The sequence below is a fragment of the Ambystoma mexicanum genome, chromosome 1q, assembly GCF_040938575.1.
Source record: "Ambystoma mexicanum isolate Mex_15411 chromosome 1q, UKY_AmexF1_1, whole genome shotgun sequence".
In the NCBI taxonomy this organism is placed as follows: Eukaryota; Metazoa; Chordata; class Amphibia; order Caudata; family Ambystomatidae; genus Ambystoma; species Ambystoma mexicanum.
In genome coordinates, this window is record NC_090922.1 from 504777768 (window position 1) to 504804854 (window position 27087).

The window sequence follows — 27087 nt, forward strand, 5'->3', positions numbered from 1 at the left end:
TCCCCGTCGAAGGGCATGTCCAACACCCTCGACTGTACATCCTGGAGGAAGAGAGTAGCCCTCAACCAAGCCCGCCAAAGGCAAACGTCGTTGCTGCAGTGCCTGTAGGATGTCCGCCAGCACATCCGCTGGTGGTAGTGGAGGTTGCTGTGGTGGCTGCACCGGGAGCAATGGCGTGGTGTCCTCTGGCTCCTCACCGACCTGCTGCTCCTCATCAGTATCCTGGCCGCTCTCATCTGCTTCGCCGGGGGTCCTTCCCATAGGACCTGGCCTCGACTAATGTTTTGTCCAGTATGGCCTTCAGACCAGAAAGATGTCCAAGCCCTGCAGGACTACAGCCCCCCCCCCTTCTGCTCGACCAGCGGGGACAGTCTAGGGGAGATGATCGGCATTGTCTTCACCAGTGTCTTCTTGATGGGTAGGAAAGACGATTCCCTCCGTGCAGGCAGGGAAACCCACATTTTAGGGGCAGCCTCCTGCAAACCCGCATTTGCGTCCTCTGCTAGGGACGCCTCCTTCAAGGGAAGATTTTGCCTGGTAGACCTGGGCCTTCATGATCTTGGACACGTTTGGGGCCTTCACGGGTGGGGACGGGGGGGAATCAGCGACCCGCTCCCCCTTGGCTTTCTTCATCTGAATCGACTGGGACTTCTGCAGAAGTTTACCCGGGTGGTCCGACTTCTTCTTCGTCGCCAACCCGAAGCGTTGGCTCGTGGTCGAAGGTGCGGCGGATGCCTTTCCCGACCTGGCTACCGAGGAGCCCATCCCAACAGCGCTCCCGGTGCTTTGCCTTATGTTGGGCCCCCGTCGCCGGAGCGCCCTCAAAGGTCTTTGAAGACTACTCAGATTTCCTCTTGCTGATTGAGGCTCGGGGCTCACCCGCAGCCAGGATCTTCGCCTGGAGCCACTCGGAGCGCCGCTTGCGACGGTCCTTCATGGTGCGGGGAACCATATCCTTGCACAATGCACAGGTCTCCTCCACGTGCATTTGGTCAGAATGTAGGCAGTAAAGGCAAAAAGGGGTACCCATCGTCCAGGAAAAGGTTCCGTAGTCCACATCCAGGGCAGATCCTGAACAGAGGCGTTGAGTCTCCTTTTTCTTCAGCCATGTCCACGCGGGGTAGGCCTCAAAGAATCTTCTGGATTCCTCCAAGAAGGGAAATCGACGAAAAATCACTCTTGAGGGGTGTAGAAAGTTCGGAAAAACGGGTCGATGGATCGATGGAGCTTGAGGCTCCACTGACCAGAAACAATAGAGTAAACTCTTAGAAAAATCGCAAAACGAAGTAAAAGCTCGAGAGCTATAGCTAGAAGACTCCCAACACTTGAACGTGCAGTAAAAATCTGAAGATGGCTGCTAGAGGAGCGGCTTAGGTAGAGGGTAGTCATTGGGTGGGAGCAGTATGACCCAGAGACCAGTGATTGGTTGTTAGGAGAAAGACAGTTCAGAAGTGAAACTGAAACTGATTTGTTCTTTACCGAGGATTCTCAGCCTGATGACGGGGAATATTCATGAGCATGTGAGTTCATCCAGACCCCATGCTGGAGAAATACCCTAATTGCTTAACCTAGCCCTTGTTTCTTGTTGGCTGCACTACCACTGTTTATTGCCTTATTTATTTATTTTACTTATTATTATTTATTCAGTCTTTCCTCTGTTCCGCACTTTCCACCTCTCCCCTCTTCCATGCACTTTCCACTTTTCCCTTTTCCATGCAATTGCGCGTTCTCAAAGTCGCTGGGTCTAGTAAGATTGTTGTTTTGTTTCTCCCATGTTCCCCTCCCTTTGCCTGGTTGCGCTCTGAAACACTTGGGTATGAGCGCGATATAAATAAAATGGCATTTAATTTCATCTACTGGTACTCGCAAAGTATTTCATCTTTTTTTCAAAGATCAAAAAGGAACATTGACATGGCCGTGACAGTAACACTATGCCTAATGTGACGTGTAGTGTACCCAAAATCCCTCATACTTTGAGGTCCCACCGGTCGTTTTTCTTCTGCTGTGAGGGAGTCTTGCAGAATGTGTGAGTGAGTATAGAAGAGAGAAGATGTAAGATGTCTATGTTCCTTCTATTCCAAGAGAGGTGGAAGAATGGGCGCATGTGAATCTAAGCAGATACAATCATCAGAAATACGATTACAGAGACTAATATATGTCTTATGATGCTTGTGAATCTGCTTAGAATCACATGCTGTGAATAGACTAGCAAGCAGTACCTGGAGATGGTGGTGGGATGTGTGAAGGAACAGTAGCAAAGAGTTGTCTTGGCACCACTTGTCCCACCTTAGAATCAGACTTGGAATGTGTGTCTAAGCAGCAGTGTTGGGTGAAAGTGTGAATAGAACTCTAGGTTGCTGCTTTGCAAATGGAATCTAGAGCAACATTTGCAATGAATGCTATGGTAGCCTGTGTGCCCCGAGTAGAGTGAGCTCTAGGCGTAAAGGGTAGATCTCTCTTGGCAAGAGAGTAACACAGTGTGATGCAATTTACAATCCATTTGCAAACCGCTGATTTAGAGACAGGGTCGCCTTCTCTACCAGCTACCACAGAGTAGAGAATTGGTTCATCTTTTTCAGTGGCTTTGTTTTTCCAAGACAGTAGATTACTGCCCTCCTCACAACCAATTGGTGGAGATTCTTTCTGCCAAATTAGTGGGGTTTTGGAAGAAAGTGGCAAGTTCGATTGATTGATTTACATGGAACATCGAGATGAATTCAGGCGCAAAACCTGGGTGTGTGCGCAAAACTCCCTTGTCTTTGTGGTAGTTCACTAACCCTTCTTATTTAGCTAATGCCACTATAAAGGCAGTCATGTAGGTGAGGGCCTTAAGGCTAGCCTTGTGCATGGGCTTAAAGGGAGGTCTCATTAATCTGGTAAGGACAAGATTGAAGTCCCTCTTGGACATGGTATACGCAGAGAGCGCAGCCAGGTGGACCATTAGGGAATTAAAAAAAAAGTCCTGAGTCTGATAGGTTTGTTAGATTAAAGGACAATATCTTTAGGGGAGCAGTCAATGGGATTGACTTTCTTAGTATTGCACTTCTACTTGTTGGAGTAGCAATGTCTGGTGTTGGGGTTTCGTGCTTCCCTGAGTATGTCCATGCATCTCTGAGGGAGTTGAAAGTGCCCAAACTATATGACATCAGGAGCCAAGCTGCTAAATTCAGTGTTTGGGGCCACGGATGAAGTCTCTCCCTCTGGTCTTGAGACAGAACGTTGGCCAGGCATGGCAGCTTTCTGGGAGGAGAGACTGACATTTCCATGAGTTGGGAGAACTAAGGCTGTCGGACCCACATTGGTGCCACCAGGATCATCGTGATTTATGCCTGGTGCATCGTGTGCACTATCCTGTTGAGAAGGGGAATCAGGGGGTGGGGGAGGGTGTGGGAAATAGTAGGTAAATCTCCTAGACCATGTTATCCAGAGACCATTCCCTTTGGAGCCTGTGGGTACCTGGAGGCGTAATCTGGGCATTGGGCGTCTGGAAACCCCATTCTGTAAAGGCGTTGAGTAGAATGTGCACTTGTAACTGCCACTCATGCTCTATGGTTAGGGGGAAGTCTCGGCTGAGCACATTTAACAGAAGATGGATAGTGAGTGCCCCCCGTTTGTTCAGGTAGTACATGGCCATGTTAATGTCTGTAAGGAGCAGAACTGTCTTCCCCTAAAGGTGTGCTTGGAAGGCTTTCAGGGCTTTGAACCCTGCAAGCAGTTCCAACAGATTGATGTGATTGGACGTCACTGATGGGGACCACATGCCGTGCGCTGTTGAAGGAGGGTCTCCCCCCCCCCCCGACCCTGACAGATTTGTCTGTGGTGATAGTGGCCTCTACTGCAGGGGTGGTGAAGGTTTCCGATGCAGAAGGTTTTCTTCTTGACCACCACTGCAGAGACTGAACGAGGGCTGTCAAGACAACCATTAGATTGTTCCGCTGGCCTGACACCATTGGCTCGATAGCCACTGCTGCAAGGGGCAGATGCGCAGACGAGCGTGAGAAACTAGAAAGATCCAGGAAGCCATCATCGCGAGCAGCCGCATGGCCTTGCGAACGGTTACCCGGTGACTGGCTACATAGTGAGGGATATGGAACAGCATGTTTTGAACCCTCTTGTTGGAGGGTGAAGACAAGCTAGTCTTCTGTCCGAATTAGGGCCCCCAGAAACTGTTTGACTTGGCTGGGGACCAGACCTGATTTCTTCTTGTTGATAGAGAATCCCAGGCTGAATAAGAGATCTACTGTAACCTGGGCATTCGCTTGGCACATTCCGTACGAGTCACCGGTTATGAGACAGTTGTCGAGAGAGGGATACACATGGATGGGCTGCCTGTGCAGTTGAGCCGCCACTACCACCAGTAGCCTTGTAAACACCTGAGGGGAGAACTTTGAACTGATAGTGCGTGTCCTCTATCATGAGCATGAGGTGGTTTCTGTGCGCTGGCAACACTGAAATAAAAGTTAGCATCTTTCATGTACAATGTGGCCATGCAGTCCCCTTGCCGCCGCATTGGGATTACTTCCAGAAGAGTTGTCATCCTGAACTTTAGTGGCTTGACATACTTGTTCACAGGATGCAGATATAAAACAGTGTGCATGGTTAGATCGTTTTTGGGCACAAGGAAGTACAATTAATAAATACCCTTGTTTAGCTGGCGATAAGGGACAAATTCGATGACACCCTTTTCCAGCAGGACCTGGACCTCATCCAACAGGATGCACAGATGGTTTGGTGACAGTCTGATTCTGGGTGGATGGTAGTGGGGTGGTTAGAGGACCCCGGTGCAGTACTAGTGGGCGACGTCTTGAGTACTCACTGATCCAATGTGATCCCCTCTCATTAGTAGGCAAACTATGTAGGATATCACCCCGACCAGGGAAATGGGGGAGGGGACCCGTACTGTCGAGTCACTTGGAGGCCAAGGCCAGGGAGCCTCTGTAAGCAGAGTATCTACCCCTGCACCCCCCCCCCCCAACAAAAACCTCTATGTTGAGATTGGACATTACCGGAGAAGCCTTCTACGGAGGCCCAGTTGGATCCTCGAGAGCCAAACTCTACATAGGAAGAGCGGGAGAAGGAATGTCCTTGAAAGGACCGGTGGGTGTTGGAGTTGCCGCGCTGGACGAAGGGTTTAGCCAAAATCTGGCTGAGCCATTTCAGGGTCTCATGCTCCTCCTTAGCTGTCTCCAGAGCATCATCGACGGCTTTTCCGAAAAGGTTGGCGTCCTCCACCAGCTTGTTGATTAAAGAAGCCAGTCTCTCTGGTTTGAACCCCAAATTCTTCAACAAGGTGTGGTGTTTGAGCAGGATTCCTGGCCAAGGACACAACCTGCAGTTTCAGCAGAGTCCAAGGTGTTTTTGAGAATATTCTGGGTGACTTGTATGCCCTCTGCAACCACAGCCAAAGGCGGGTACGAGTAGGTTCCGGAACATCCTGAAGGCCGTCCCAGACAAGGTCCCATTGAACGTCACTATAGCTTGTGAGGAGCGTGGTGTTTTTGGCAATGCTGGTGGAAAACGCTGCAGAGGTGGTAACAAGCTTGCCAAGGGTGTACAACTTTTTTCAGTCTTTGTCAGGGAGGGATAGGACAGCAGTATACCCCCGCCCTTTTACGAGTAGTGGTGACAACCAGTGAGTCCGGGATGGCGTGGCTCCTGATGTAGAGCTGGTCTGAAGGAGCCGGGCAGAAAAGTTTTTCCACACAAGGGTTTACTGCACGTGTGAGCAATGAGGGGGCCAGGCACTTCTTAACTGAGTTCAACAAAGGAATGGATCGGCTGACCGAGGTCTTTTCCTTAAGGATATTTCCTATGAAGTCTGAATCAAGGAGGCTTCATGTATGGTAATATTAAAGTGATCAGCAGCTTTGTCCAGAAGGTTGTTGAACATCATCTGGTCGTCCATAGGCGACGAGTCTCTAGGCTCAGAGACTCATCCAGAAAAATGCTGTCAGTGTCATGTGGCGCGGTGTGCCACGTGCCCTGGTCATCCACAGGGTTCCAGTCTTGGTCCGGGTAGGTGGGATCTTGACGTCCTGCCCATGTTCTTGGATATAGAAAACATTCAGACTCGGATCATCTGTGTCATCTCTAAAGACATCCACTTGGGGGTCCTGATGCGATTCCTCCAAGGAGGAGAATTGGTCACCAGGAGAGTGGAGCCTCTGGGACGGGGCACGGGTCCACATCCCTATGCCTCTTTAAAATGTCCTCAAATTGGCCTGAGAAATTAATGAACTCTGCCACCTTGTTCATACAGGGCTCAAACTTGTGCCTGGTCCATTCAGAGGAGTCTGAAGGATCTGGAGGGGGAAAAGGCTGTGCAGGAGGAGCTGGGTCATGATGTAGGGCCCTAGAAAGAGAAGGGGAGGCGGAGAAAAGCCCTCAGGCGAAGATGTGGCCTTCTTGGGGTCCACGAATGGTGAATTAGCCTTAAAAATCTTCTCCCAAAGCTTTGGGAGTGTTTTCACCGAGTGGACCAGTTTCGGAGCGTCTTTTGGGGCCACCGCGTCGGAAGTTGAAGTTTTAGAGGGAGCGCCTGCTACCTACAGAAGGAGATTTAGTATCATGCGTAGGCGGTTGCACAGAGGGCGCAGAACCACAAGGTTGGAAAGGCCCAGTGAAAGACTTAGAAGGGCCTCTGGGCGTGGAAACTTTCCTCGATGAGTTTGCTGAGGAGAGTTTGGAGGTTGTGTGCTCAGAAGCATGTGGTGCTTGAGTGTCCTTGTCACCAGGGTGTGACTTCCTCATAGCACTGTCAGCGGCATGCCTGTCAGGGCCGGGGACTGACACGTGGGAGCTTGAGGGCTCCACAGTAAGGTCAACGGCCTCCAAAGCAGAGCCGCGGCTGCCGACGGATTCCTCGTCTGAGGTGACGGTGGCGGGGTGACTCTCGCTCTGTATGGCGTATGCTGCCCACTGTCTCGGATGCCTGTCTTTCAGGGTCTTGAGCCGAAAGAGCTTACAGGCCTTACAAAAGCCCTCGTCGTGGTCCAAGGGAATTTGGCATTTCAAGACGGGCAAATTGAAAAGGCATCCTCTCCACAACAGGGGGACGCAGCAGCTAGACCAAGAGAAAGGGCAGAGAAGGGGTAAAGGAAAGGCATTCCTCACAGAAGACAATGAACCAGGGGCCCACTCTCCCTACTGTAAAGGCCGGGGCGCAGGGCCAAGGCCAAGTGGAAAACAGTCACTGATCAGCCCAGGATGAAAAGTCAGCAGACAGGACCGGTCATCTAAACAGCCGTTGAGTAGTCGAAGGCAAGTGAAACCGCCAAAGACCAGTGAAGTAGCAATATAAACTACAAGCTCTGCATTATGTGCGACCAACTAGGTAGGCAGAAAAAAACAATCTGATGGGACCTGGATGCGCGAGGGATTTTGGGTACACTACACGTCACATTAGGGATAGTGTTACAGTCACGCCCATGTGGACATCCATTTCCATTTTCGAAAAAGAGATTCAATACTCTGCAATTACAACTAGATGTCGGACTTTATGCACAGCACGCGATTCAAAGCAGATTCACAAGCATAATGAGTGGAGTGTGGAGAAAGGCATGCTGATTCAAGGACAGCGGGTGGTGGTCTTTGGAAGGGTTGAGGTAATCAGTTCTGGGGATCACACATGAGGGGGATTTGGGGGATTTTAAAAACAAGGGTTTGATTAGACAAGATTACTGGTGGCCAGGTATGGATTAGGATGTGGAGCAGTCATTGAAGTGGTGTGAAGGATGTGCAAATAGCGATAAGGTATTGACCACAAAGGTTCCCGCCAATGAAGGTGGTGAAGGCTCCCAGCTCAGTGTGGGATGTGGATGTGGTAGTGGTAGATATTCTAGGGGCTGACTGCCGTGAGAGGAGGACAAGGAAACTACACAATTGTGCCAGTAAACATGTCAAAATGGCCTGAGGTGTGTGTTGAGAGAAATCAGTGATACAGTGTTTGGCATCGTTATTTTGGAGTGATGGATTTCAGAGAAAAATTGTCGGGATAATGGTCCTCAGTTTATAGCCAAAGAGATGGAGGAGTTCTCGCTAGAGAACGGTGTGCAACATTCCACCACAGCCTTGTACAATCCCAAATGGAATGCCATGGTGGAAAGGCTTAATAGGACGTTAATGGATGTGATAGGAATAGCTGTGGCGGCAGGTGGAGACTGGATACGCGCTGTCATGTAAAGAGTCTTTCAGTATATAGGTTGGCACCACAACAAGCAACAGTTGCAATCGCTGTTTGAGGTTTTGAGAAAAAGAAAACTCAAAAGACAAGACTCCATCCCAGATGGATGAACAAGTATAATGAAATGGGAGAAGTGGTACCAGAGGCGCAAATAAAAAAGGAGAATAGTGGGCAACCAATGTAGGGCCAAAGAAAGATATGATAGAATGAATTGTGTGAGTATGATACTCATTCCAAAAGGGACTATGGTTAAAGCGAAGATGGAAAGGAGAGTGGATAAGGGAATAGTTTCTTACCTGTAACTCCATTTCTCCAGCATTGGTATCTTTCATGGATTCACATACTTAGAATATTCCCCGTCGTCAGGCTGGGACTCCTCGGTAAATTATATAGACCTTTTCCATAGGAAAATTTCGACACTTTTGTGTCCTATCTACGTCGTTTTGGGCCGCGTACACCTGCGCCACTAGGACGTAGAGGTATAAGTAGCCCCGCCCCCGCGGCTCCCTCAGATTTCAACCGTCTTCCAAAGTAGTGGAATTACCTCGAGTATCTACTATTTTATTAGGTTGTGCGTTCTTCTACTTCTTCTTCAACTGTTTCTTTTCGACGAATGTCTGGAAAGGCGTTATTTCGTCCATGTGCTACATGCGGTCTTAAAGTATATGAAGGAGACGGCCATATGGACTGTATTTACTGCCTTCACCCTCATCATACGGCGGACACGTGTGAGATCTGTCAAGGCTTTTCACAAAAGACCCTAAAAGACCGCAACAGACGCCTGGTTACTTGGCTCAATGACGGAGCGGGTGCGTACCCGGCATCGGAGGTAGGCTCTACAGCCTCGAGATCTAAGTCTCCTGTCCCCCCTCGTCGATCAGGGTCGGCGGAGCCTCCGGCGAAGAAATCGCACTCATCTGAAAAACGCCCCTCAGAGAAATATCCTGCGAAGTCCTCCTTCACATAAGGCTTCGTCTTCTTCCTCCTCATCTAAAAAGGAGAGAAAAGACTCATCGAAATCCTCCTCAGGAGACCGTCATAAGTCTACCTCGAGTCGAGAGTCCTCGTCCCACAAATCGAGGCCAAAAACTGCGTGAACGCCTCAAGGCCCTGCTCCACAGACTTCATCGACGACGATCGGCGACGGCTCTTCCGACAGCTATTTCGTCAGGTCAAACAGCGCCTATGGAAAAGATGTCATCGTCGACGGTGGCCCCGTCGGTGGGATGGCAACCGGAGGTTTTTGACCCGATCCCACCTGAGGCCTTGCTGCAACCAGAAGCGGCTTTCTCCATCTCGTCGGCGGAGGATGACCGTGATCCGGTCGCACATCCAACCGATCTGGGACTACAACCAACTGGTTCGGGGTCGCTCTTTAGTGGAAGTGCCATTCCAGTTACCTCTTCCTTACTGAATCCCCAGGCTGTTCTGTCCCTGGAGGTGTTGAACACATTACAGAAGCTGTTGGAGCGGTTGGACACTCGGTTACCTCAGCTTGTCCCGACAGTGCTACAGGCCTCGCCAGTCGTCGACGAGCCAGGCCCGGCTCCTCGCCCTCCATCCAGAATTCCTACCGCTTACCGGGTTGAGGAAGATCGTTCTCGTCCACAGGAAGAACTGTCAGAATCGGAAGGTGAAGGGTCGGGTTCAGCCATCTCGTTATCCCCCTCAAGGGACCTTACATGGGACTCTGAAGCGGAGATGGAAACTCCGAAGAGTCCGGCACAGCCATCATCACCACCTGATGATGTGGGTGCTTTCCATGCCATGATGGGTAAGGCATGTGCGGAGTTTGGCCTAGTCCGAGAAGAAGAGAAAAAAGATTGTTTTCTGTTCGATCATATGGGCAAGAGAAGAAAGGCGATATTTGCTATCCCCATTTTAGACCATGTCTGGCAGGAGGGACTGAAAACCATGCATCACCCTTTTTCAGAACCTGCAGTAAAAGGTCGATTTGAATTCTGTGTGTTGTGTGCAGGCACAGACATAATACTTAGCAGGCCCTGCACCTTTTTTCTGTGCACCCCTCTGGTACAGAGTCTCCCAGGCCAAGAACTAGATTCGTAGCTCTGACCTGTGATTTTATATGCAGTCATGCTAACCACCTCTTCAACTGTGAATGTGGATGTACACTGTATCTAATTTTGCCAACTGTGTAATTGTTTTTCCCAGAAACTTTGTGCACTGGTTTCTAAAATATATCTGGATTTCGGAGGGGCGCTGTTGCGCACGACAGAAATGGCCGCCTGATATCAGAGCTCCCACTCCACTGAGAAATCCTGCGCCAGAACACCCGTTTCAGAACTGCCTGGTGAGCCCAAACTGTGTGTACAGACAGCCCATCTACCCGTGGTGGGTCAGGTGGACTCCTGTAGTCCAGAGACTTGAAACGCTGGAGCTACAGTAGCCCAAAGATCAGCTGACACACGCGGGAAATTTGATCCGACATCGAGCACCGAGGTGTGCTACTCGAGTGCCAGGGGCGCGACCACGAGCGAGGCCCCAGATGGGTCTGAGACTGCAACCCGGGTCCAACATCCTGCCCAGTGCTACGTGACCATCTGTTAAGTCGGCCGGGGAAGGGAAGGAGAAGTGAGGCGACCCGGCACACATCCGAGTACGGCTCCAGCCCGCAGCGGTTCTTGGCTGCCAAGCTCCAGAGGTCCCCCCACAGATCCTGCTGCATACGACGGAGCGAGGCGGGCGGAGAGTCCGCGACTCAACACCACGCAGAGACTCGGAGGCAACGACATAAGCCTGGGCGCCAAGTAAGGAGGCATGGTGATACGGCGGAGGGGGGGGGCACAGAGACACAATTATCGGAGAAGGTGGCGACGGGCGCTGAACCCGAAGACAGCTTCCATTGATCCGACATATAGAATTTGCCAACGCTACAAGGCCAGCAAGACCCGGTAGAGCATGCATTGATCCGGGGTATCTGGGGTGCGTCCCTGCTCCGGGGAGTAGCCCCCCCCCCCCCCAAGGTCTCCAAATACTTGCGGCGACCCTCCTCCTGGGGCAGCACTGTGTGGGCCTCTGTGGGCCCCCCCCGAGCAAAAAAGACCACATACCAGCGGTGGGGGAAGAACGTCGAGCGCACTACAATACGCGGCATAAGGCCCCCGAGGGCACACACTGGCAGGGCTAGTCCCCCGATCCGGACAAAACACTGATATACACCCTGCCCCAGGGGACTAGTCGGTGGTGCTGATCTAAGCCTATAAAAGCCATCTGGCAGACCGGAACGGCTAAAAGCCCCCTGAATAACACAGAACTATAAAGTACCACGAACGTGGCAATCTTAAAGTGCAATACGTGGGGGGACACAGTCCACTCGCAGATATCAAGTACTTGCAAGTGGTACACCAAGAAGTTAACACATTTAACGCCTCTCACCCTTAAACCTGATCCTACCCCAGGGCCGTGACATAACATAAGAAGCAAGAGTGAACGGCAAATAGAGGTGCGGCGAGTAATATATTGTATTGCTGCAGTTAAACAGCTCGACGGCACTATGGGGGAACCACACAAGTCGAGGGAAGGTGCCAAGACTCCGGGAAACAAAAAGAAAGATCCAATGGACGCCTACACGGGCAGCCAGAATCAGACAACGGTGGCAGACATCCACACTGACGCTAACGAGCCCCTTAATATAGAGTCTGGTGATAATGTGGACAACTTAACTACAATAGTGCAGAACGGATTTTGCGCAGTCAACATGAAGCTGGATGACAGTGTCCACCATCGGTTCTTTAAAGGCTAGAGTGGAGAAAGAAAGTGCGCGTGTAACAAACTGAAAACGGGATAAGCACTAATGAAAACAATATTGCGCACCACAGCGGAGACATCAGCCAAATCAAGGAAAATATGGCGAAACTGCAGAACAAATGCGAGGACCTAGAGTCGCGCTCAAGGAGAAACAACATCCGTGTGGTGGGTGTATTGGAATCCTTTGGCAAAGGTCAGATGGAAAAACAGCTCGAGGAACTGCTCAGATCCCTGTTCGGGCTGGAGACATTCTCTGAACACTTTTTGGTCAAGCGAGCACATCGCACATTCGAACCAGCACCTAAACCAGGCGCACCACCGCGCACTATAATTGCACGGCTCCTCAATTACAGAGACACAATCCTACGTAAGGCAAGAGAGGCGGGAACGCTTCAATATGAGGAAAGTCGCATACACATCTATCCAGACTTCTCAGCGGGGGTCCAGGCAAGCAGAAGATCCTATGAGCCAGCCAAGAGGCTCCTGAGAGAACGCCAAATCCCATATGCTTTGATGTTCCCGGCCAAGATGAGGATTCAACATGCAGGAAGAGCAGATTATTTTTGAGTCTCCAGCCGAAGCTACGCAATATATTGAAACCTCCATACCCCTTCCTCCAAGAGGTGGCAGACCGGCACAAAATAATAGGCCCAGACCTGCAGACTTAGAAACACAAAAGAGTTAACCATCCCTAGGGCTGTAGTCAAGATAAGTTAAAGATTAAGCGGCACCAGGCAATTGGTCAAGTCGAGTTCTGGACCCAATTGGCGGCCATGTGAAGCAACATGGCTACCCTTGGAATATTCCATGAGTTTGGTTGGACACATCGTCAAGTTGGGGGTGATGATGAGGGTGGCGGGATGGGACAGGGGGAGGGGACTGGGCATTTCAGCTCTATAATTGATTTACGGTGGCACAAAGTTGGTGGTTGTTGCCACTCTACTAAGCTATGTTCAGGTGGTAAATTGATGGAGGTAACTTGTTGTTTGAAAAGTAAAATCGTGGGTACATTAAGACTGGCGCCGATCAAATTGCACCAATACTGTAAACCTGTTAAATGTGACAATGTCAAATATTCAATCTCAGAGTCCCGGTGATGGGTTGAAGGTCAAACTGTTGACGTGGAACGTACAGGGATTAAACAATCATTTTAAAGTTAAGAAAATCAGCAATTATATTGCGAGGCAAAATCCCCAAATCCTAATGCTGCAAGAAACCCATGCAGTGGGAACGAGTAACGCTCACATACTGCCCAAGTGGAGTCCCCTAAGGTTTCACACAAACTATTCATCCCAATCTAGAGGGGTAATCACCCTTATTCATCCAGGCCTGGGATTCAAGGTGGGTGGTCATAGGATTGAACATCTGGGTAGATATGTTATGGTATGGGGGGAGGTTGCTGGCCAACATCTACTCCTGGTTAACATATACGGTCCCAACATCGACGACCCTTTTTTTACATGGATATATATCAGATAATCGTGTCACTAGATGTGTCTAATGTTCTTTGGGGGGGAGACTTCAATGTAGCCCTGGACCCAGTTCTTGACAGATCCTCGAAAATTGTTAGAGCCCCGAGCAAGACAGTACTAAATCTGAGGCATATTCTATGACAACTTCTATTAGTAGATGCATGGTGGGAGACTCATCCTGGCAGCAGGAGATACACATTTTATTCCTCTGTGCACGACTCTGAGTCAAGAATTGATTATTGGTTTGTCTCCACGTCTATGGCGGCTCTAGTGGAGGGGTGTGAAATCCTGCCCCGTTCATTGTCAAATCATTCCCCAGTACTGTTGGAACTAGTGTTCTGGAATGTCCCGGGTCCTGCCAGGAGGTGGAGAATGTATGGTGGTATGCTGGGAGATTCTGGGATGGTAGAGACACTCCACGGTGAAATTGTTGAGTTTCTGTCTAATAATGTGGGATCGGTTGACAAATACTCAACAGTGTGGGAGACCTTCAAGGTCTGGATAAGGGGTGTGCTGATGTCCAAGTCTACGGGCATGCTGAAGGCTTTGAGAACCGAGTTATCATCTATTGAAAGCAAACTAGATGCATTGGAGGAAACATACACAAGCACGCAAGATAAGGAACTGCTAGCTGACATAAACAGACACCTTGAGGAATTTTATAAATTGGCCATAAGGGAGGTCTGATATGTGGCAGTCCCTATACGAGCACATAGATACGGGGAGGGTAATAAGGCTGGTAGAACGCTTGCCAATTTACTTAAGCAGGACAAACAACCCACTCAGATCACAAGTATACACACGGCACAGGGGGAGGTGCTACTCAGGGATGAAGACATTAATGGGAAATTTGTTAAATTCTATAAGGAATTATATTCGAATAAAGATAAGAAAACACTTGCAGAAATTAAGGTATATCTTGAGGCTCTCTCCCTTCCTAAACTCCCAGACGAACACCATCTGGCAATGGATCAACCGGTAACTACGGAGGAGATCACAGAGACAATCAAGGCACTGGCTACGGGCATGGCACCAGGGTCGGACGGATTGGGGGCCGAATTTTACAAAGAATTTCACAAGGAACTCATCCAGATATTGATGCAGGTGTGGGAGGAGGCTCTCGAGAATAACATATTACCCCCAACTATGAGACAGGATATAATAACTGTACTCCCTATGCCTAGGCGACCACCACAGGATGTATCGTCCTATAGGCCCCTGTCACTCAAATACTGATGCCAAAATATTTGCAAAGGTTCTGGCAAATCGGCATCTGCCGGCAGTCCCTACCCTGATCCATCCTGATAAAAATGGGTTTATCCCTATGAGATCTACAGCCTTGAACCTCCGAAGACTTTTTGATGTGATGGCACAAATCGACCCTGCGAGAAGCGTGGTGGCCATATCTCTTGACGCTGAAAAAGCATTTGATTCGGTCTAGTCGGTGTATCTCCTTGCGGTGCTGGAGGCATTCGGGGTGGTCCCCAACTTTGTAAGATATGTAAGGCTTTTATACACAGAGCCTGGTGCTCGTATTCTGACTAATAGAGCTATCTCCGAGATGTTCCTGTTGGGTAGGGGGACTAGACAGGGTTGCCTGTTTTCGCCCCTGCTGTTTGCATTGACCATTGAACCAATGGCGGCTGCGGTCCGACTGAGACATGCGGATAGAGGGATTAAGATGAAGGGATCTACCCAGTTGATCGCGCTTTACGCGGACGACACATTATCATATGTTAGGAAGCCTGAGATAAATATAGCACCCATTATGGAAGAGATACAGGAATTTGCAAACTTCTCTGGGTACACTATAAATAGGGCTAAATCTGAAATATTTCCGCTCACACCGGCCACCAGATGCCCTGCAGGGACTGATGGACTCAAATGGTCGGAGCGCCATATTAGATACCTGGGAATCCTGGTCTTATAACCATGAAAACGCCTTACAAACTTTAACCACTAAGCTTCAGATGTGGGGGCGGCTCCCAATTTCTCTAGCCGGTAGAGTTGCTATTCTCAAAATGGTAATCTTGCCCAAACTACTATATCTTTTTGTTAACATCCCTATATGGCCTGGTAGATCCTTTTTCGACAAACTCAGATCCATGGCGGTGTCATTTCTCTGGAACCGTAAAATAGCGAGGATAGGGTGGGAAAAGATGACAGAGACCTATTCTTCGGGAGGTATATCGGCCCCCGATTTTGAGCTTTATTACTATGTGGCCCAAGCACAGTTTGCGAAATATTGGTACAATGATGCGGATAGTACATCCAACGCATGGATAGAGGAATACACCACACACCCCACAAACATACAATCAGTCATTGTTGATCCACACTACAAAGACACTTGTGAATACAATCCGGTGAGTTGCAGAGTCAGGGCATGGGAAGCCATATACAAAAGACTGAGACTAGAGACACCCTATAACCCGAGATACCTTTATGGAACTTTCCGGGTATACCCCCCACACATGACATGAGCATACAGGAATCCCAGGACCCTAACAACGAGATGAAGCTTGGCAATATGTTTGTTAATGGGAGGTTTTTGGACCTAGAGCTATTGTTGAGGGCACTGGGCGACTGGCCACTTAAAACACTCCAATATTATCGTATGAGTTCCGCATGTCAGAAAAGGTGGCTGCTCTTTCCAGATGAGCCCGCACCACATCCGTGTATACAACTGGTGACAGCCAAGGACAGCCTGGGAATCTCTAAGCTATACGCTGCGGTGCAGGCCCACACCCCCACGTTGAACCAGATTAAGGAGAAATGGGAAGCAGACTTGCAGGTTTCCATTGAAGAGGAGAGATGGGCTAGATATTGTCTGCTCACCAAGAAGGTCTCGCTTAACTCCGGACTTCGGTTGATCCAATACAAAATTCTAAATAGGTTACATTACACACCGGCCAGGGTCGCCAAATTTGCACCAGATACCTCAGATGCCTGCCCTAAATGCAACGCTCCTCAGGCTGGTTCTTTTCATATGTATTGGGGGTGCCCGGTGGTGGAGGGTTTCTGGAGGGATGTGGCAAAACTGTTGGAGGAAATCACTCAGGTTCCCCCTGAACTGACCCCCCCCAGAAATACTTGTTCGGCGACATAGGCAAACGTTCTGAAAAAATCAGAAGCTTGTTCAACATCTCATGTGCTGTCACCAAAAAATGGATTCTACAGAAATGGAAAAGCGCCGCGCCACACAGCATGAACCAATTCCTACAAGAATTGACACATGTCACTGAATCAGAGGAGCAATTTGTTTCGACCCAACCTGCGACATGCAGACCCAAAGACATCTGGGGCCCGTTTAGAGTCTACTTGTGTAATATGATTCCTGATGATATGTCACCATAACATTGTTTTTTTTAAAGAATGCATTGAATAGTGTACTCCTGTTGTATATGCGAGATGAACTGTGCAACGGTGCCCTGTATCTTTCTGTGACCACTAATAAAAGAGTTAAAAAAAATAATTAATATATATATATATATATATTATATGGATTTCCTGTGGGGTCTGTGGCTGTGTGAAATGTTCTCCACCCTCTGCAATGGTATTGGACTGTGATGTGTGCATTTTGATTTTACAAACAGTATGCCCTTTAGGACCAAAATGAATGTGGATTGCTGGTGTTGGTGAAGAGGCCTTCATAATTGTTTTCCCTTTGTGGTCAAATGCCTAGTTCACTTTTCTTCCCACCCCTTGTCCATAAATGCTATGTGTCTATCACAAGGTATTGGGCTTACAATATAAAATAAGAGTGGGTTTGGTCTTTTGTACCATGCATTATATGTTGTGCAGGCGCAAGAGATTTTGAACTCTGCCCACCCCAATTTGTCACTAAATTGTGTGACGATCTTCTTATAGAGGACCCACAATGTATGGCTGTGGGGAGTCCTTAAAGACCAGCACTGTTTTTATAAATTCACTGTGTATTTTATAATGTATTACTGGCAAGTATCTATTTGAACTGAGCTCTGCATGTGTAAAACAATACATGTATATTGTTTTTCTCTGGATAACTGTGTGGAATAGTTGTACCTTTGTGTAAGCCTGCTACCTCTTTCTGAGAGTTAATCCTGATCGTTCTTACACACAACTCACCTTTTGCATTCACACATGAACGTATACAGACACAAATCCTTGCATGCATGATGGAGCCGAACCATCAAGCCCTCTATGTGCGAGGATGCAAGGCAGAGGGGATCAAAACACCCCAGGCCTTGCATGGCCTATTCGGAATGCGCACCTTGGAAAATACACCGTCAAAGTGGAAACTGTGTTTCCCTACGTAGTAGAAAGAGAGCCCTGGAGAGCATCCTCAGCTACTTACTGCAGCGCAGGATGCACTCAGTGTTTCCAAAGGGCTGGGCTTTGCTCCTCCATAATGGATAGTGGGTCAGCACTCCACTGACCATTATGGAGAAGTCGCCCTTCTAGTGTTTTTATTTTTTAACCCAACATATTTTAAGCAGATCTTAACAGGGTTACATTGTATCCCTTTCCCGGCAAACCTTTTTTATGCCAATGCACTGTGCCAGAGGTGAGCTGTGTTTTACATTTTTTTCGGATGCACTAACACGCACTCTCTTTTTTACTATGAATGTCATTGAGGGTACCAGAGGCTCAAAAAGGCAGTCTGCATGTTTTAAGACAGTACTCCCAGATAGTGCTGTGTGTGACTAGAACTGTTTGAAACTGGTATTTGGAACTGTTATGGTCTTATGTGAGATATGTGGCTGCCATGTTTGAAGGGTGTGAATCCTTGTCATTTAAGGGCCGGGGTTACTCTGCTTCATGTATTGCACCCAGGAAAGAACTTCATTGCTGCCTCCCTCTATCCTGCTGGACAGGTGGGTTCAACTAGTCCTCTGTCCTGCATCATCATCCTGCCGTCAGTGGACTTTGGAAGTGTCCTGGACCCTCCTCTGGACTGACCTTTCACTGACCAGGCCTCTGTTGTGACAAACACTGTCCCCTAATATAGCTTGGGCCTTCTTGGAGCTCGTGTTCTGCCATTGCCTCGAGCTAAGCCTGGTGATTCTTGACCGGGGTTTCTTCGCTGCTACTCTTAATATGTTGTGTCCTGGCGGCGTCCCTAGTTGTCTGGCCGGTCGCCCCGCAAGTCTGCTGGAACTATATCTGAGCCAGAGTTTGGAACCGCCTACTAGCTGGAACTAAACTGACGACTACTACAGTCACTGCCACAGAAACCCCTGGTCCTCCTAGATCGAGGCCAAACACTGATGTAAGCGGCCTCTGAGATTCTGAGTAACCCATGGGTGGCTACTTGGAAAGTTTGAATTTGGAGTGCATATGTAGATCACTTTTTGTGCCCCCCTCTAGCCATAGGGTTTGGGTAGGCGAAAAAAGCCCACTTGCTAGCACTACCCTTTCCTTGCTGTGGCTGCTTGGTTTCTGGACTAGGATGCACCTCCTATGGCATCTAATCTAGAAGAATAGGGATGTATCACTGCTTTCATTCTTAATCCAATTCCCTTAATTTCTGCTTTTAAACTGCGTGTTAGCTACCTGTTGACTGATTAAACATCTTGTGCAGGGGGAACACAGATTTTCTATTCCACCACCTCCCTTCACTCATTTCAGTTATTAACGTGTAAAATACATGTTAGAGAATGACTGCTCAAGTTAGGTGTATTTGATACATGTTAACTGTATTTACTTCCCACCTTACTTGCACAGTATTGCTTGGTGAAGTTTGCATTAGTGTTAACCTAAGTTTAACTTGCATGTGTGTTTTAGGCCTAGTAAATAGTACATTTGTATATTTCTGTGTGGAACTCAATTACTCAACTATGGAGTGCTGTTAACTCTACTTACAGCCCCCATCCCCGGATCTCTTAAATCGGCCTTACTGCTCAGCCTATGCTACCTTGTATAATTTTGTTAAGACCAATTGTGAAAGGTCCTTGTTCATAATGCTCATAACCTATGTTGGACTCTCAGAACCCTTTCAAAAGGCTGGTACAGAAAATCCCGCCTAACACTGAACAACCCTTAGCTTATGAAATGGCTGGAAGAAAATGTGTTCTTTTCAAATGTTCCAATGCTAGCAAAAGGCAGAACTCGACAGTGGGCAAGGATTTTCTTTATGGTCAAGCTATGTTCTATGTTCCGACAGTAATTTTAGACAATTGTCAATGTCGGGGCCAACCACATCTTGACAACCCAATCCAACAGATGTTTACTAGAGGAACGAGAGCCAGCACCCACCCTTTCACAGGGCACACACAGCTCATCCTTTGGGACCCTGCTGCCATGAGCATTTTTGCCACAACTGCTCCTGGAAGAGTTAATGGTACGTGTGTCAGTGCTTCCCCTGTAAGTGGACTTCTGGGAGATGAAGGACAGGGCATCATTTTGAGACCCTATGCCCTAAAGATGAGAATCATCTGACTGATCCTGCCGTTCTGTCAGAGTATTAGTCTGAAAGCTCTCTGCAGCCTGTGTAGGGTTGCGTTTAAAGGATGGTGTACCAGCAACTAGATTCAACTAGATTCACTTCAGGAGGCCACATACCTAGCTTAGCACGATGACATTTGTCATGGTACCCACTGCTCTATCGCTGCACAATTCTTTATAAGCTCAACGCCAGTTGGTCCAGGCATATCAAAATATATACTGACCTGTGTGCAATACTGAGGCATCTTCTAACTACCTTCTGTAGTCTTTCACCAGCAGGGCCTCCGCAAATGCCACAGAGATTTCCCATTGTTGTACCCACAGGACAACTGGAATCTATGCCGAGAGTTTGGAAACTAAATGTCTCCTGAGATCAGCAACCGCTCTTCTAGTTTAAATGGTACCCTGACCATGGACTACAGAGTTTTGCCTGCTTCTGGATGCTAACCCACTTAGCATGCACATAAACTCATGGATTCCAGTGTTTCTAAAACATCTGGGATTCAGATTTCCAGAACTTTGGAGCATTAATTAGAAATGCCCATCCAACCCAAAACCGGCTTGCTCTCCTCACACCCACCTGCCCCTTGGGTTAACTTATGTTGGCTGCCAATCGGTAGTCTGTATATTTAAGGCTCTGATTATAATAAACAATCTTGTTGTCTCTGAAGCACTCCTACCACCAGCAGTACCCCCTCCCTAACAACAACCTGTCCTCACCTTCTTTACACTTGGTTAATGATTTTACCCTGGATTCTTACATTAAGAACCTTGACTTTGATCTTACAGTGAGTCCTCATTTGATCACACTGGCCCTGATTGCCTATGGTATCCTTGTTGCACCCAAATTGTAAATGTTACTAGCGTACACATGACAGTGGTAGTTAGAGTGACTGAATTCCAACAACCTCGGCCCACTGTCAAGTAGGAGATGAATTTGACTTCCTTTTGAGACATCCCAATTTCCTCCCAGAATTTACACCCTTGTATCTTTGGAACATCCGTCACAGAGACATTAAATTTGGCTATTGTCAGTGACCTTCCTTTGCAGTGTTCGAATTGACTCCTTAGTTCTTACTAAAGATGTCTGAGTCTGCTTTCTTGATAATAGAATTATCTTTTCTAACTATGTGCAAAGGAACTACTGGCCTCCTAGATTGCAGTCCTGTCTCCATTCAACCACATGCCACACAGAATCAATACATTTCCCAGACAGATTCTCAACTCAGACAGATTTTGTTCTCATACCTTCTCTCTCGTCATCTGTGGAGCCTGCATAGTCTTCCTCTTCTACGCGCACAGACTTCGCCATTGATGTGCTTGAATGCGGCTTATCGCGTGAGGGCTGCTGCGGCTTTGTCTGGACAGGGCTGGGGGCCCCAACTTTGTGGTTGGTGTTTGGTGAGTCTATCATCTGAGTGAAAGAGGATACAGAAGTAATAACTGCAGTGAAAGCATGGCACTACTAGTAATCAGAGTAAACCTTCTGGGGACATGTCTGGGATTCATTCTCCTGCACATTTATGGAGCACCCATTTCAACAACATATTAGATCCTTCAAGCAATTCTGCAGCAATCGTCATAAGATCTGTGCACATCCAGTGAAATTGCATCATGTGTGAAGATGTGATAAGTGAGACATTTTACAAGCACACATTGCAAGTGTATTACACTCTATACATCTAACCAGACCAGAGGAGGACAGATCCATGATACTTCCCCACCAGTTATGGTGGCAGACTCTCAATTGATAGTTTTCACCAGAAATATAGACGATGCGTTTTATGACTGGAGAGGCTGAAGTACCAATTTATTTATTACATTTATATAGCGCACCTAACCCTCAGACATCTGGGCACTTGAGCTTACCAATATGGTTACATTCCAAAGACTTAGTTGTGCAGTTACATTGCTCATTACAGGTATAGTGTCAATACATGTCAGTTCGGTTACATAGTCACATGCGATTAGTTACATTTCTTACTTAGTCCATTTACTTAGTTCATTTCACATATGCAGAGTACGTCATCACATTTTCTGGTTGTGCTACACCATCTTTGTTTGCAGATGGTAGTCAAAGAGGGGAGCTTAGCGCTTGTTGGTGGAGTGGGGTTGATACTTGAAATCCTGGTTAAAGAGCCATGTTTTTATTTTTTTGATGATGGACCATAGTGAGGGGTCTGTCCTTCGTTCCGATGGCATGGCATTCTAGTAGTTTGCTGCGTTAACAGGGAAGCTAGAACCTCCTGCTTTTTGTCTTTTGTATCTTTGTGTGGTCAGTTGCCCCAAGTAGACCGATTGGGTCAGTCTGGCCGATTGTACTTTGGAGATTAGGTTTGAGAGGTAGCGTGGGGCGGTGTTAGACAGGTATTTTGATAGTATTTTGAATGTAAAACAGTCTCTTACCAGTAGCCAGTGATGGTTCCTTCCGATTGTGCTTATATGGTCTGATTTTGGGATACTGAGAGCCGATTGCGTTATTTTGGACGGTCTGGAGATTCTTAATGTTTTTTTGCTGAAGATCCTGCGAAAATGGCATTACAGTAGTCGATCCTGGAGAAGGTCAAAACTCTGGCGAGAGTGACGTGCTTCTCTACGGTTAGGTAGGGTCTGCATGCAGTGATAAGTTTGACCGTATATGCTGAGGCTGATGTGATGGCATTAACTTGTCAGATGAGTGATGAGTCTATATACACCTAGTGTTTTGACTTCTTTGGCTACCATGATACTATTGCCATCTATGTCAAATGTTTTGTAGGAGGGTGGGTGGTTCTTGAGTCTTGAGAGACTGCCTATGATCAGCATCTCTGTTTTATCATCATTAAGATAGGGTTTGTGTTGAGCCAAGCAGGCTTGCATGGCGAGGTAGATGGAATTAAGGGATTTGGAGTCTGTGTCGTAGTCTCCGGTGATTGACAGTAGTATTTGGGTGGCGTCTGCATAGTTTGCATATATGACACCCAATTTGTCAAGCCGGTCAAAGAGAGGTTTTGTAAACTTGTTGTACAGAGTAGGAGAGACGCACGATCCTTGTGGGACTCCGCAGGTGTAGGGGGTGCTGCTGCCGTACATGAGAAGACTCTCATAGATCGGTTAGAAAGGAACGATTCAATCCCGCTTATGGTGTGTTGGAGAAGTGGGCATCGCTAGCTAGGTGATGGCATAGGATACTGTGATTCACTAGATCAAATGCCGGCGAGAGGTCCAGTAGGAGGTGGATGACATATTTACATACAATATCACCCAACCGAAATTGGTACGCATTTATCGACCTCGGAAGGATGAAAGGCTGAGTTGGCCTTGCCGGGATTCGAACCTGCGACCTGCAGATCACGCTCAAATCGCAGCAGCGAACGCTCAACACGCTGAGCTATTTTACCAGCTTGCAGAGGTCTGGGGTCTGTGATGGTGATTCTAATTCCCGAAGTACTGAAAAGAGTTCTTTAGTGCCAGAGTTGGCATTCTCAATAAACGTGTTCTATGTGTTACTGTTCGCTGGAAACGTGGCTTATTTGTATTCTGTGGCTAGGGTAGTGAATTGTTGTTTGTTGATATAGAGGTTTTTTTTTTCCATTTGCTTTCTCCATTTGTTTTTTATATTCCGTAAGTCTTTAAGCTCTGAGGTGAACCAGTGATTGATATGTGCTTTAGGTTTAGCTTTGCAGTTGCCCAGGGATGCCACTTTGTTGATAGCTGCCTCCATAGTCTGGTTATAGGTGGCTACTAAGGATGAGGGGTTGGAAATATTCCCAGTATGTGCAGTAAGCGGTGCAAGCAGAGGGAGCATGTTATCAGGCGTGATGTTGCAGTGGTTCCGAATCTGTGTCGTAGGCGCAAGGATGGTAGAGGTGCATACTTGTGTGCATGTGTTGATGGAGAATAGCATTGTGTTGTGGTCTGACCAAAGGCAGGGGTCGTTGTTAGTGATGTCTGTGATGCAATTATGGTCCGCGCGGTCTGCAGGGTGAAGCCTTGTGTTTCTATGGTATTGGCCAGGGCCGTGGCTTTGATGTCAGTGCTATCCTAGATTGAAGACTCCAAGGATGAGAACTTTGGAGGTGGTTTTAAGTCTGTGGTCAATAGCGTGGCTATGTCCTCCTCGAAGGAGGAGTTGGGGCCTGGAGATAGATATATATATATATATATATATATAAATATATATATGCCTATAGATAAGATGTAAAGATATATAGTTATATATATTATAAGATGTTATAACATGCTGTGGCCGAGAGGGTCATTCTGGCAGATAATTCTCCTGATGGGAAGGCTGGGTTAGGGGTTTCACTTATACTGAGATTTGTTTTAGAGATGTTATTTTATGGCCATTTATGGAGGGCACAGACGCCCGTAGGCATCATGGCGCTAGAGAGGTCGATGGCCACCCGCAGACCAGCACATCTAGACAGGGTTGCTAAGAGTTCAGAACAGATACATTTTTAATACTTTCCGAAAATCTAGATGATTTGGCAGCAATGTCATAAATAGTGGAAGAGTATTCCACAATTGCGCTGCAGCAATCAAAAAGGCACCCCCCCCCCCACCAGAGTAAGGCAAAAGGAGGGCACACGCAGCATGCCTGCTGCCGCTGACCGCAGGGGGTGGCTAGGAACATAGCGCTCAAACTTACCACGCAAGTACTCTGCTCCCTGATCTTGTAGATCACGATGGACAATGCAGAGCGCTTTAAACTGAATGCACTGGGCCACTGGGAGCCAATTCAAGGAGCGCAGAAACAGGGATATATGGAACCCGTAGGGGGTACCCGTTGTCACCCTGGCTGCCAAATTCTGGAGACGTTTCAGTCGGCCTACCAACACCTTGGGCTGCGCCAGGTACAAGGAGTTGCAATAGTCCAGCCTACTCAGAATCATAGCAGCCACCACAGGAGGACGTAGCATTGTTGGAATCAGATGGAGCACCTTTCTTAGGATTTTCAACTGAAAATGCCCCATCTGGCATACCACAGATACCTGAGCAGCGATGGACAAATTGGCAGACATAATTACCCCAAGATTTTTTTACCACAATCGAAGGTACCAGAAGCAAACCAAAAGAAGGCGGCCAGAAGGAGGAAACCCAAAGTGAGGATCAGGAGGGGAACCCAGCAACTCAGTCTTGTCCCCGTTCAATTTCAACCAGTGTGTCCCATCTACTCCCCATGGCTGTCAGGCACTTATGCAGGCACGCCGACGCCTCAGACTGAATAAGATCGAGGCAAATCAGTAACTGGGTATTGTCGGCGTATGAATAGCCCCCAACGCCAAAGGAGCGGATAAGACGTAAGAGAAAGATATAAATGTTGAAAAGGATGGGGGACAGCGCTACTAAGATGACAAGACTTGCACCTGAATGGGGGGAGAGAAAGAGTTTGGGATCTGTTGGCCAAGAAAGAGCCGAACCGTAGGTTGATTACGGTTTCTAGTGAAGGCTTTAGTTCCATCTCCAAGTCTTTCGTTTCTCTGTAGAGTAGCAAGTGTGATGGTTGCTGAGATGTCATGGTGCTGCGTTAGTGAGGCTAGGTTTTCAAGTGTGGGGTTGGTTGTGTCCGACTCTCCTGTACTTCCCCCATTGATGGTCGGTTGGGTGGTAGTAGGGATGAATATTGTGCGTGGTTTGAGCAGGTGCATTTGTAGGAGGAATGTGGAAGGGGGGATGGTATTAGAGTTAGCGAGTACTTTGGCCATACCTAGAGTATGTGGTGGATGAGAAGGTAGCGCTGCCATGAGCGGTGAAGCTGACGATGCGCTGCCGTATCGCTGGATAAAGGGACCGTCACGTGCTAGGGCAGGAGAGCTAACAAAGGATGTGGGAGGTTTATGGCAGTACAGTGAGATTAATACAATACAAATTGCAGAGCAGCGTAGAGGGTGCCGCAAACTACGGCTAGTGTTAACAGGCTGAGAGTTCTTAGCCATCTCGCCGTGAAAATGGATTTTTTTTATTTATATTTATATAGCGTGCAAGTAGCCCATGGGCATTGCGGCGCTGTTACTTGCAAGAGCTTAGTTACAGGAATAGAGGCATTCAGTGGTACATTATGAATTCCAAAAGGCATACAGCTGATATTTTGGTTGGTACAGTTAGTCATTACAATACAGTTTATGCATTAGGAATATATGATATGTATTCAACTGGTGCGAGGCATCTTATGTGAATAAGATGGTTTTCATGGTTTTGCGGAAGGCGCTGAGGGAGGCCTCACCTCGGATTGTGGGAGGTAGGGCGTGTTCCAGTGAGTGGGTGCAAGATATGGGAAGCTGGATCCAAGCACATAACATTGAAATAAAATTAAATCCAAGTTAAACAATACATGTAACAAGTGGAAGTACACAGGAGGTGCCGCCAGCAAGGGTGGGCAGGCTAGCTTGAGGGTCCCCAAGCGTCTGGCCGTAAAAAGTAAAGCACATAGTATTGAAATAAAATTAAATCCAAGTTAAACAATACATGTAACGAGTGGCAGAACACAGGAGGTGCTGCCAGCTAGGGTTAGCACGCTGGCAGGAAAGCCAACAGGCCTCAGGCTGTAAAACTGAACAATGAACAGCCTTGTACTGTACAGTAGATATAGGCTGATGCTAGAGCCGAGCGTAAGGGCTGACAGGTGCTAAGGCAAGCGGACCAACATACAGTAACGCTGTTTGGGGACATAGAGGTCGTTCTCATTCATAGAGCGGATCAAGTACTGATGTTCAAAGGCGCAATGCTCTGGGTGGGTGTATGCTCGACCAGGTGCTGTAGGTTAGAATGTCTGGCAAGATACAGTTATGCTTTGGCATGGGGCGATGGGGTAGGGTCAGGTTGGAGTTGGGTGAGCCACACAAAGGGGACTTTGTTGCAGGATACAGTAAGTATACAGGATGTGTTACAGGGAAACTGTGTTGTACTTCCCTGCCCCTTTGCTCCGAAACCAGAGGTTTAAGCAAAGCATAAACACAACAACCCCATTAAGGTCACACCAAAAAATATTTTTCAACATGAATTGGGAAAACTGGGAATCAGCACTCTAACTAGCACCCAACACAATGATAGAAAAGATGTGAGCAGTAACCAAAATCAAAGATGGTTGCATTAGCACATACTGAGTGAACACAAATGCCCTTTGGAGGGGGGAAAGATTGACAACATAGTGCATAACTGCAGCATTGGTCGCTTGGTTTTATTAGGGTTAGGACTCTTTACAAGCGACACTGGAAAAAGTATAAATCTCTTCATCAATCTACAAGATCACCCCTCAAA

The 27087-nt window shown here is 47.8% G+C and overlaps 1 protein-coding gene across 1 annotated transcript in view; it reads right to left on the bottom strand.

Moving 5' to 3' along the window:
- The window catches only part of XRCC1 (X-ray repair cross complementing 1), a 795788-nt gene that overhangs the window by 276829 nt on the left and 491872 nt on the right, over positions 1-27087 (bottom strand). The window contains exon 12 of the mRNA XM_069640868.1: positions 21097-21262. Coding sequence (XP_069496969.1) covers positions 21097-21262 — 166 coding nt within the window. The remainder of the gene's footprint in view (positions 1-21096; positions 21263-27087) is intronic.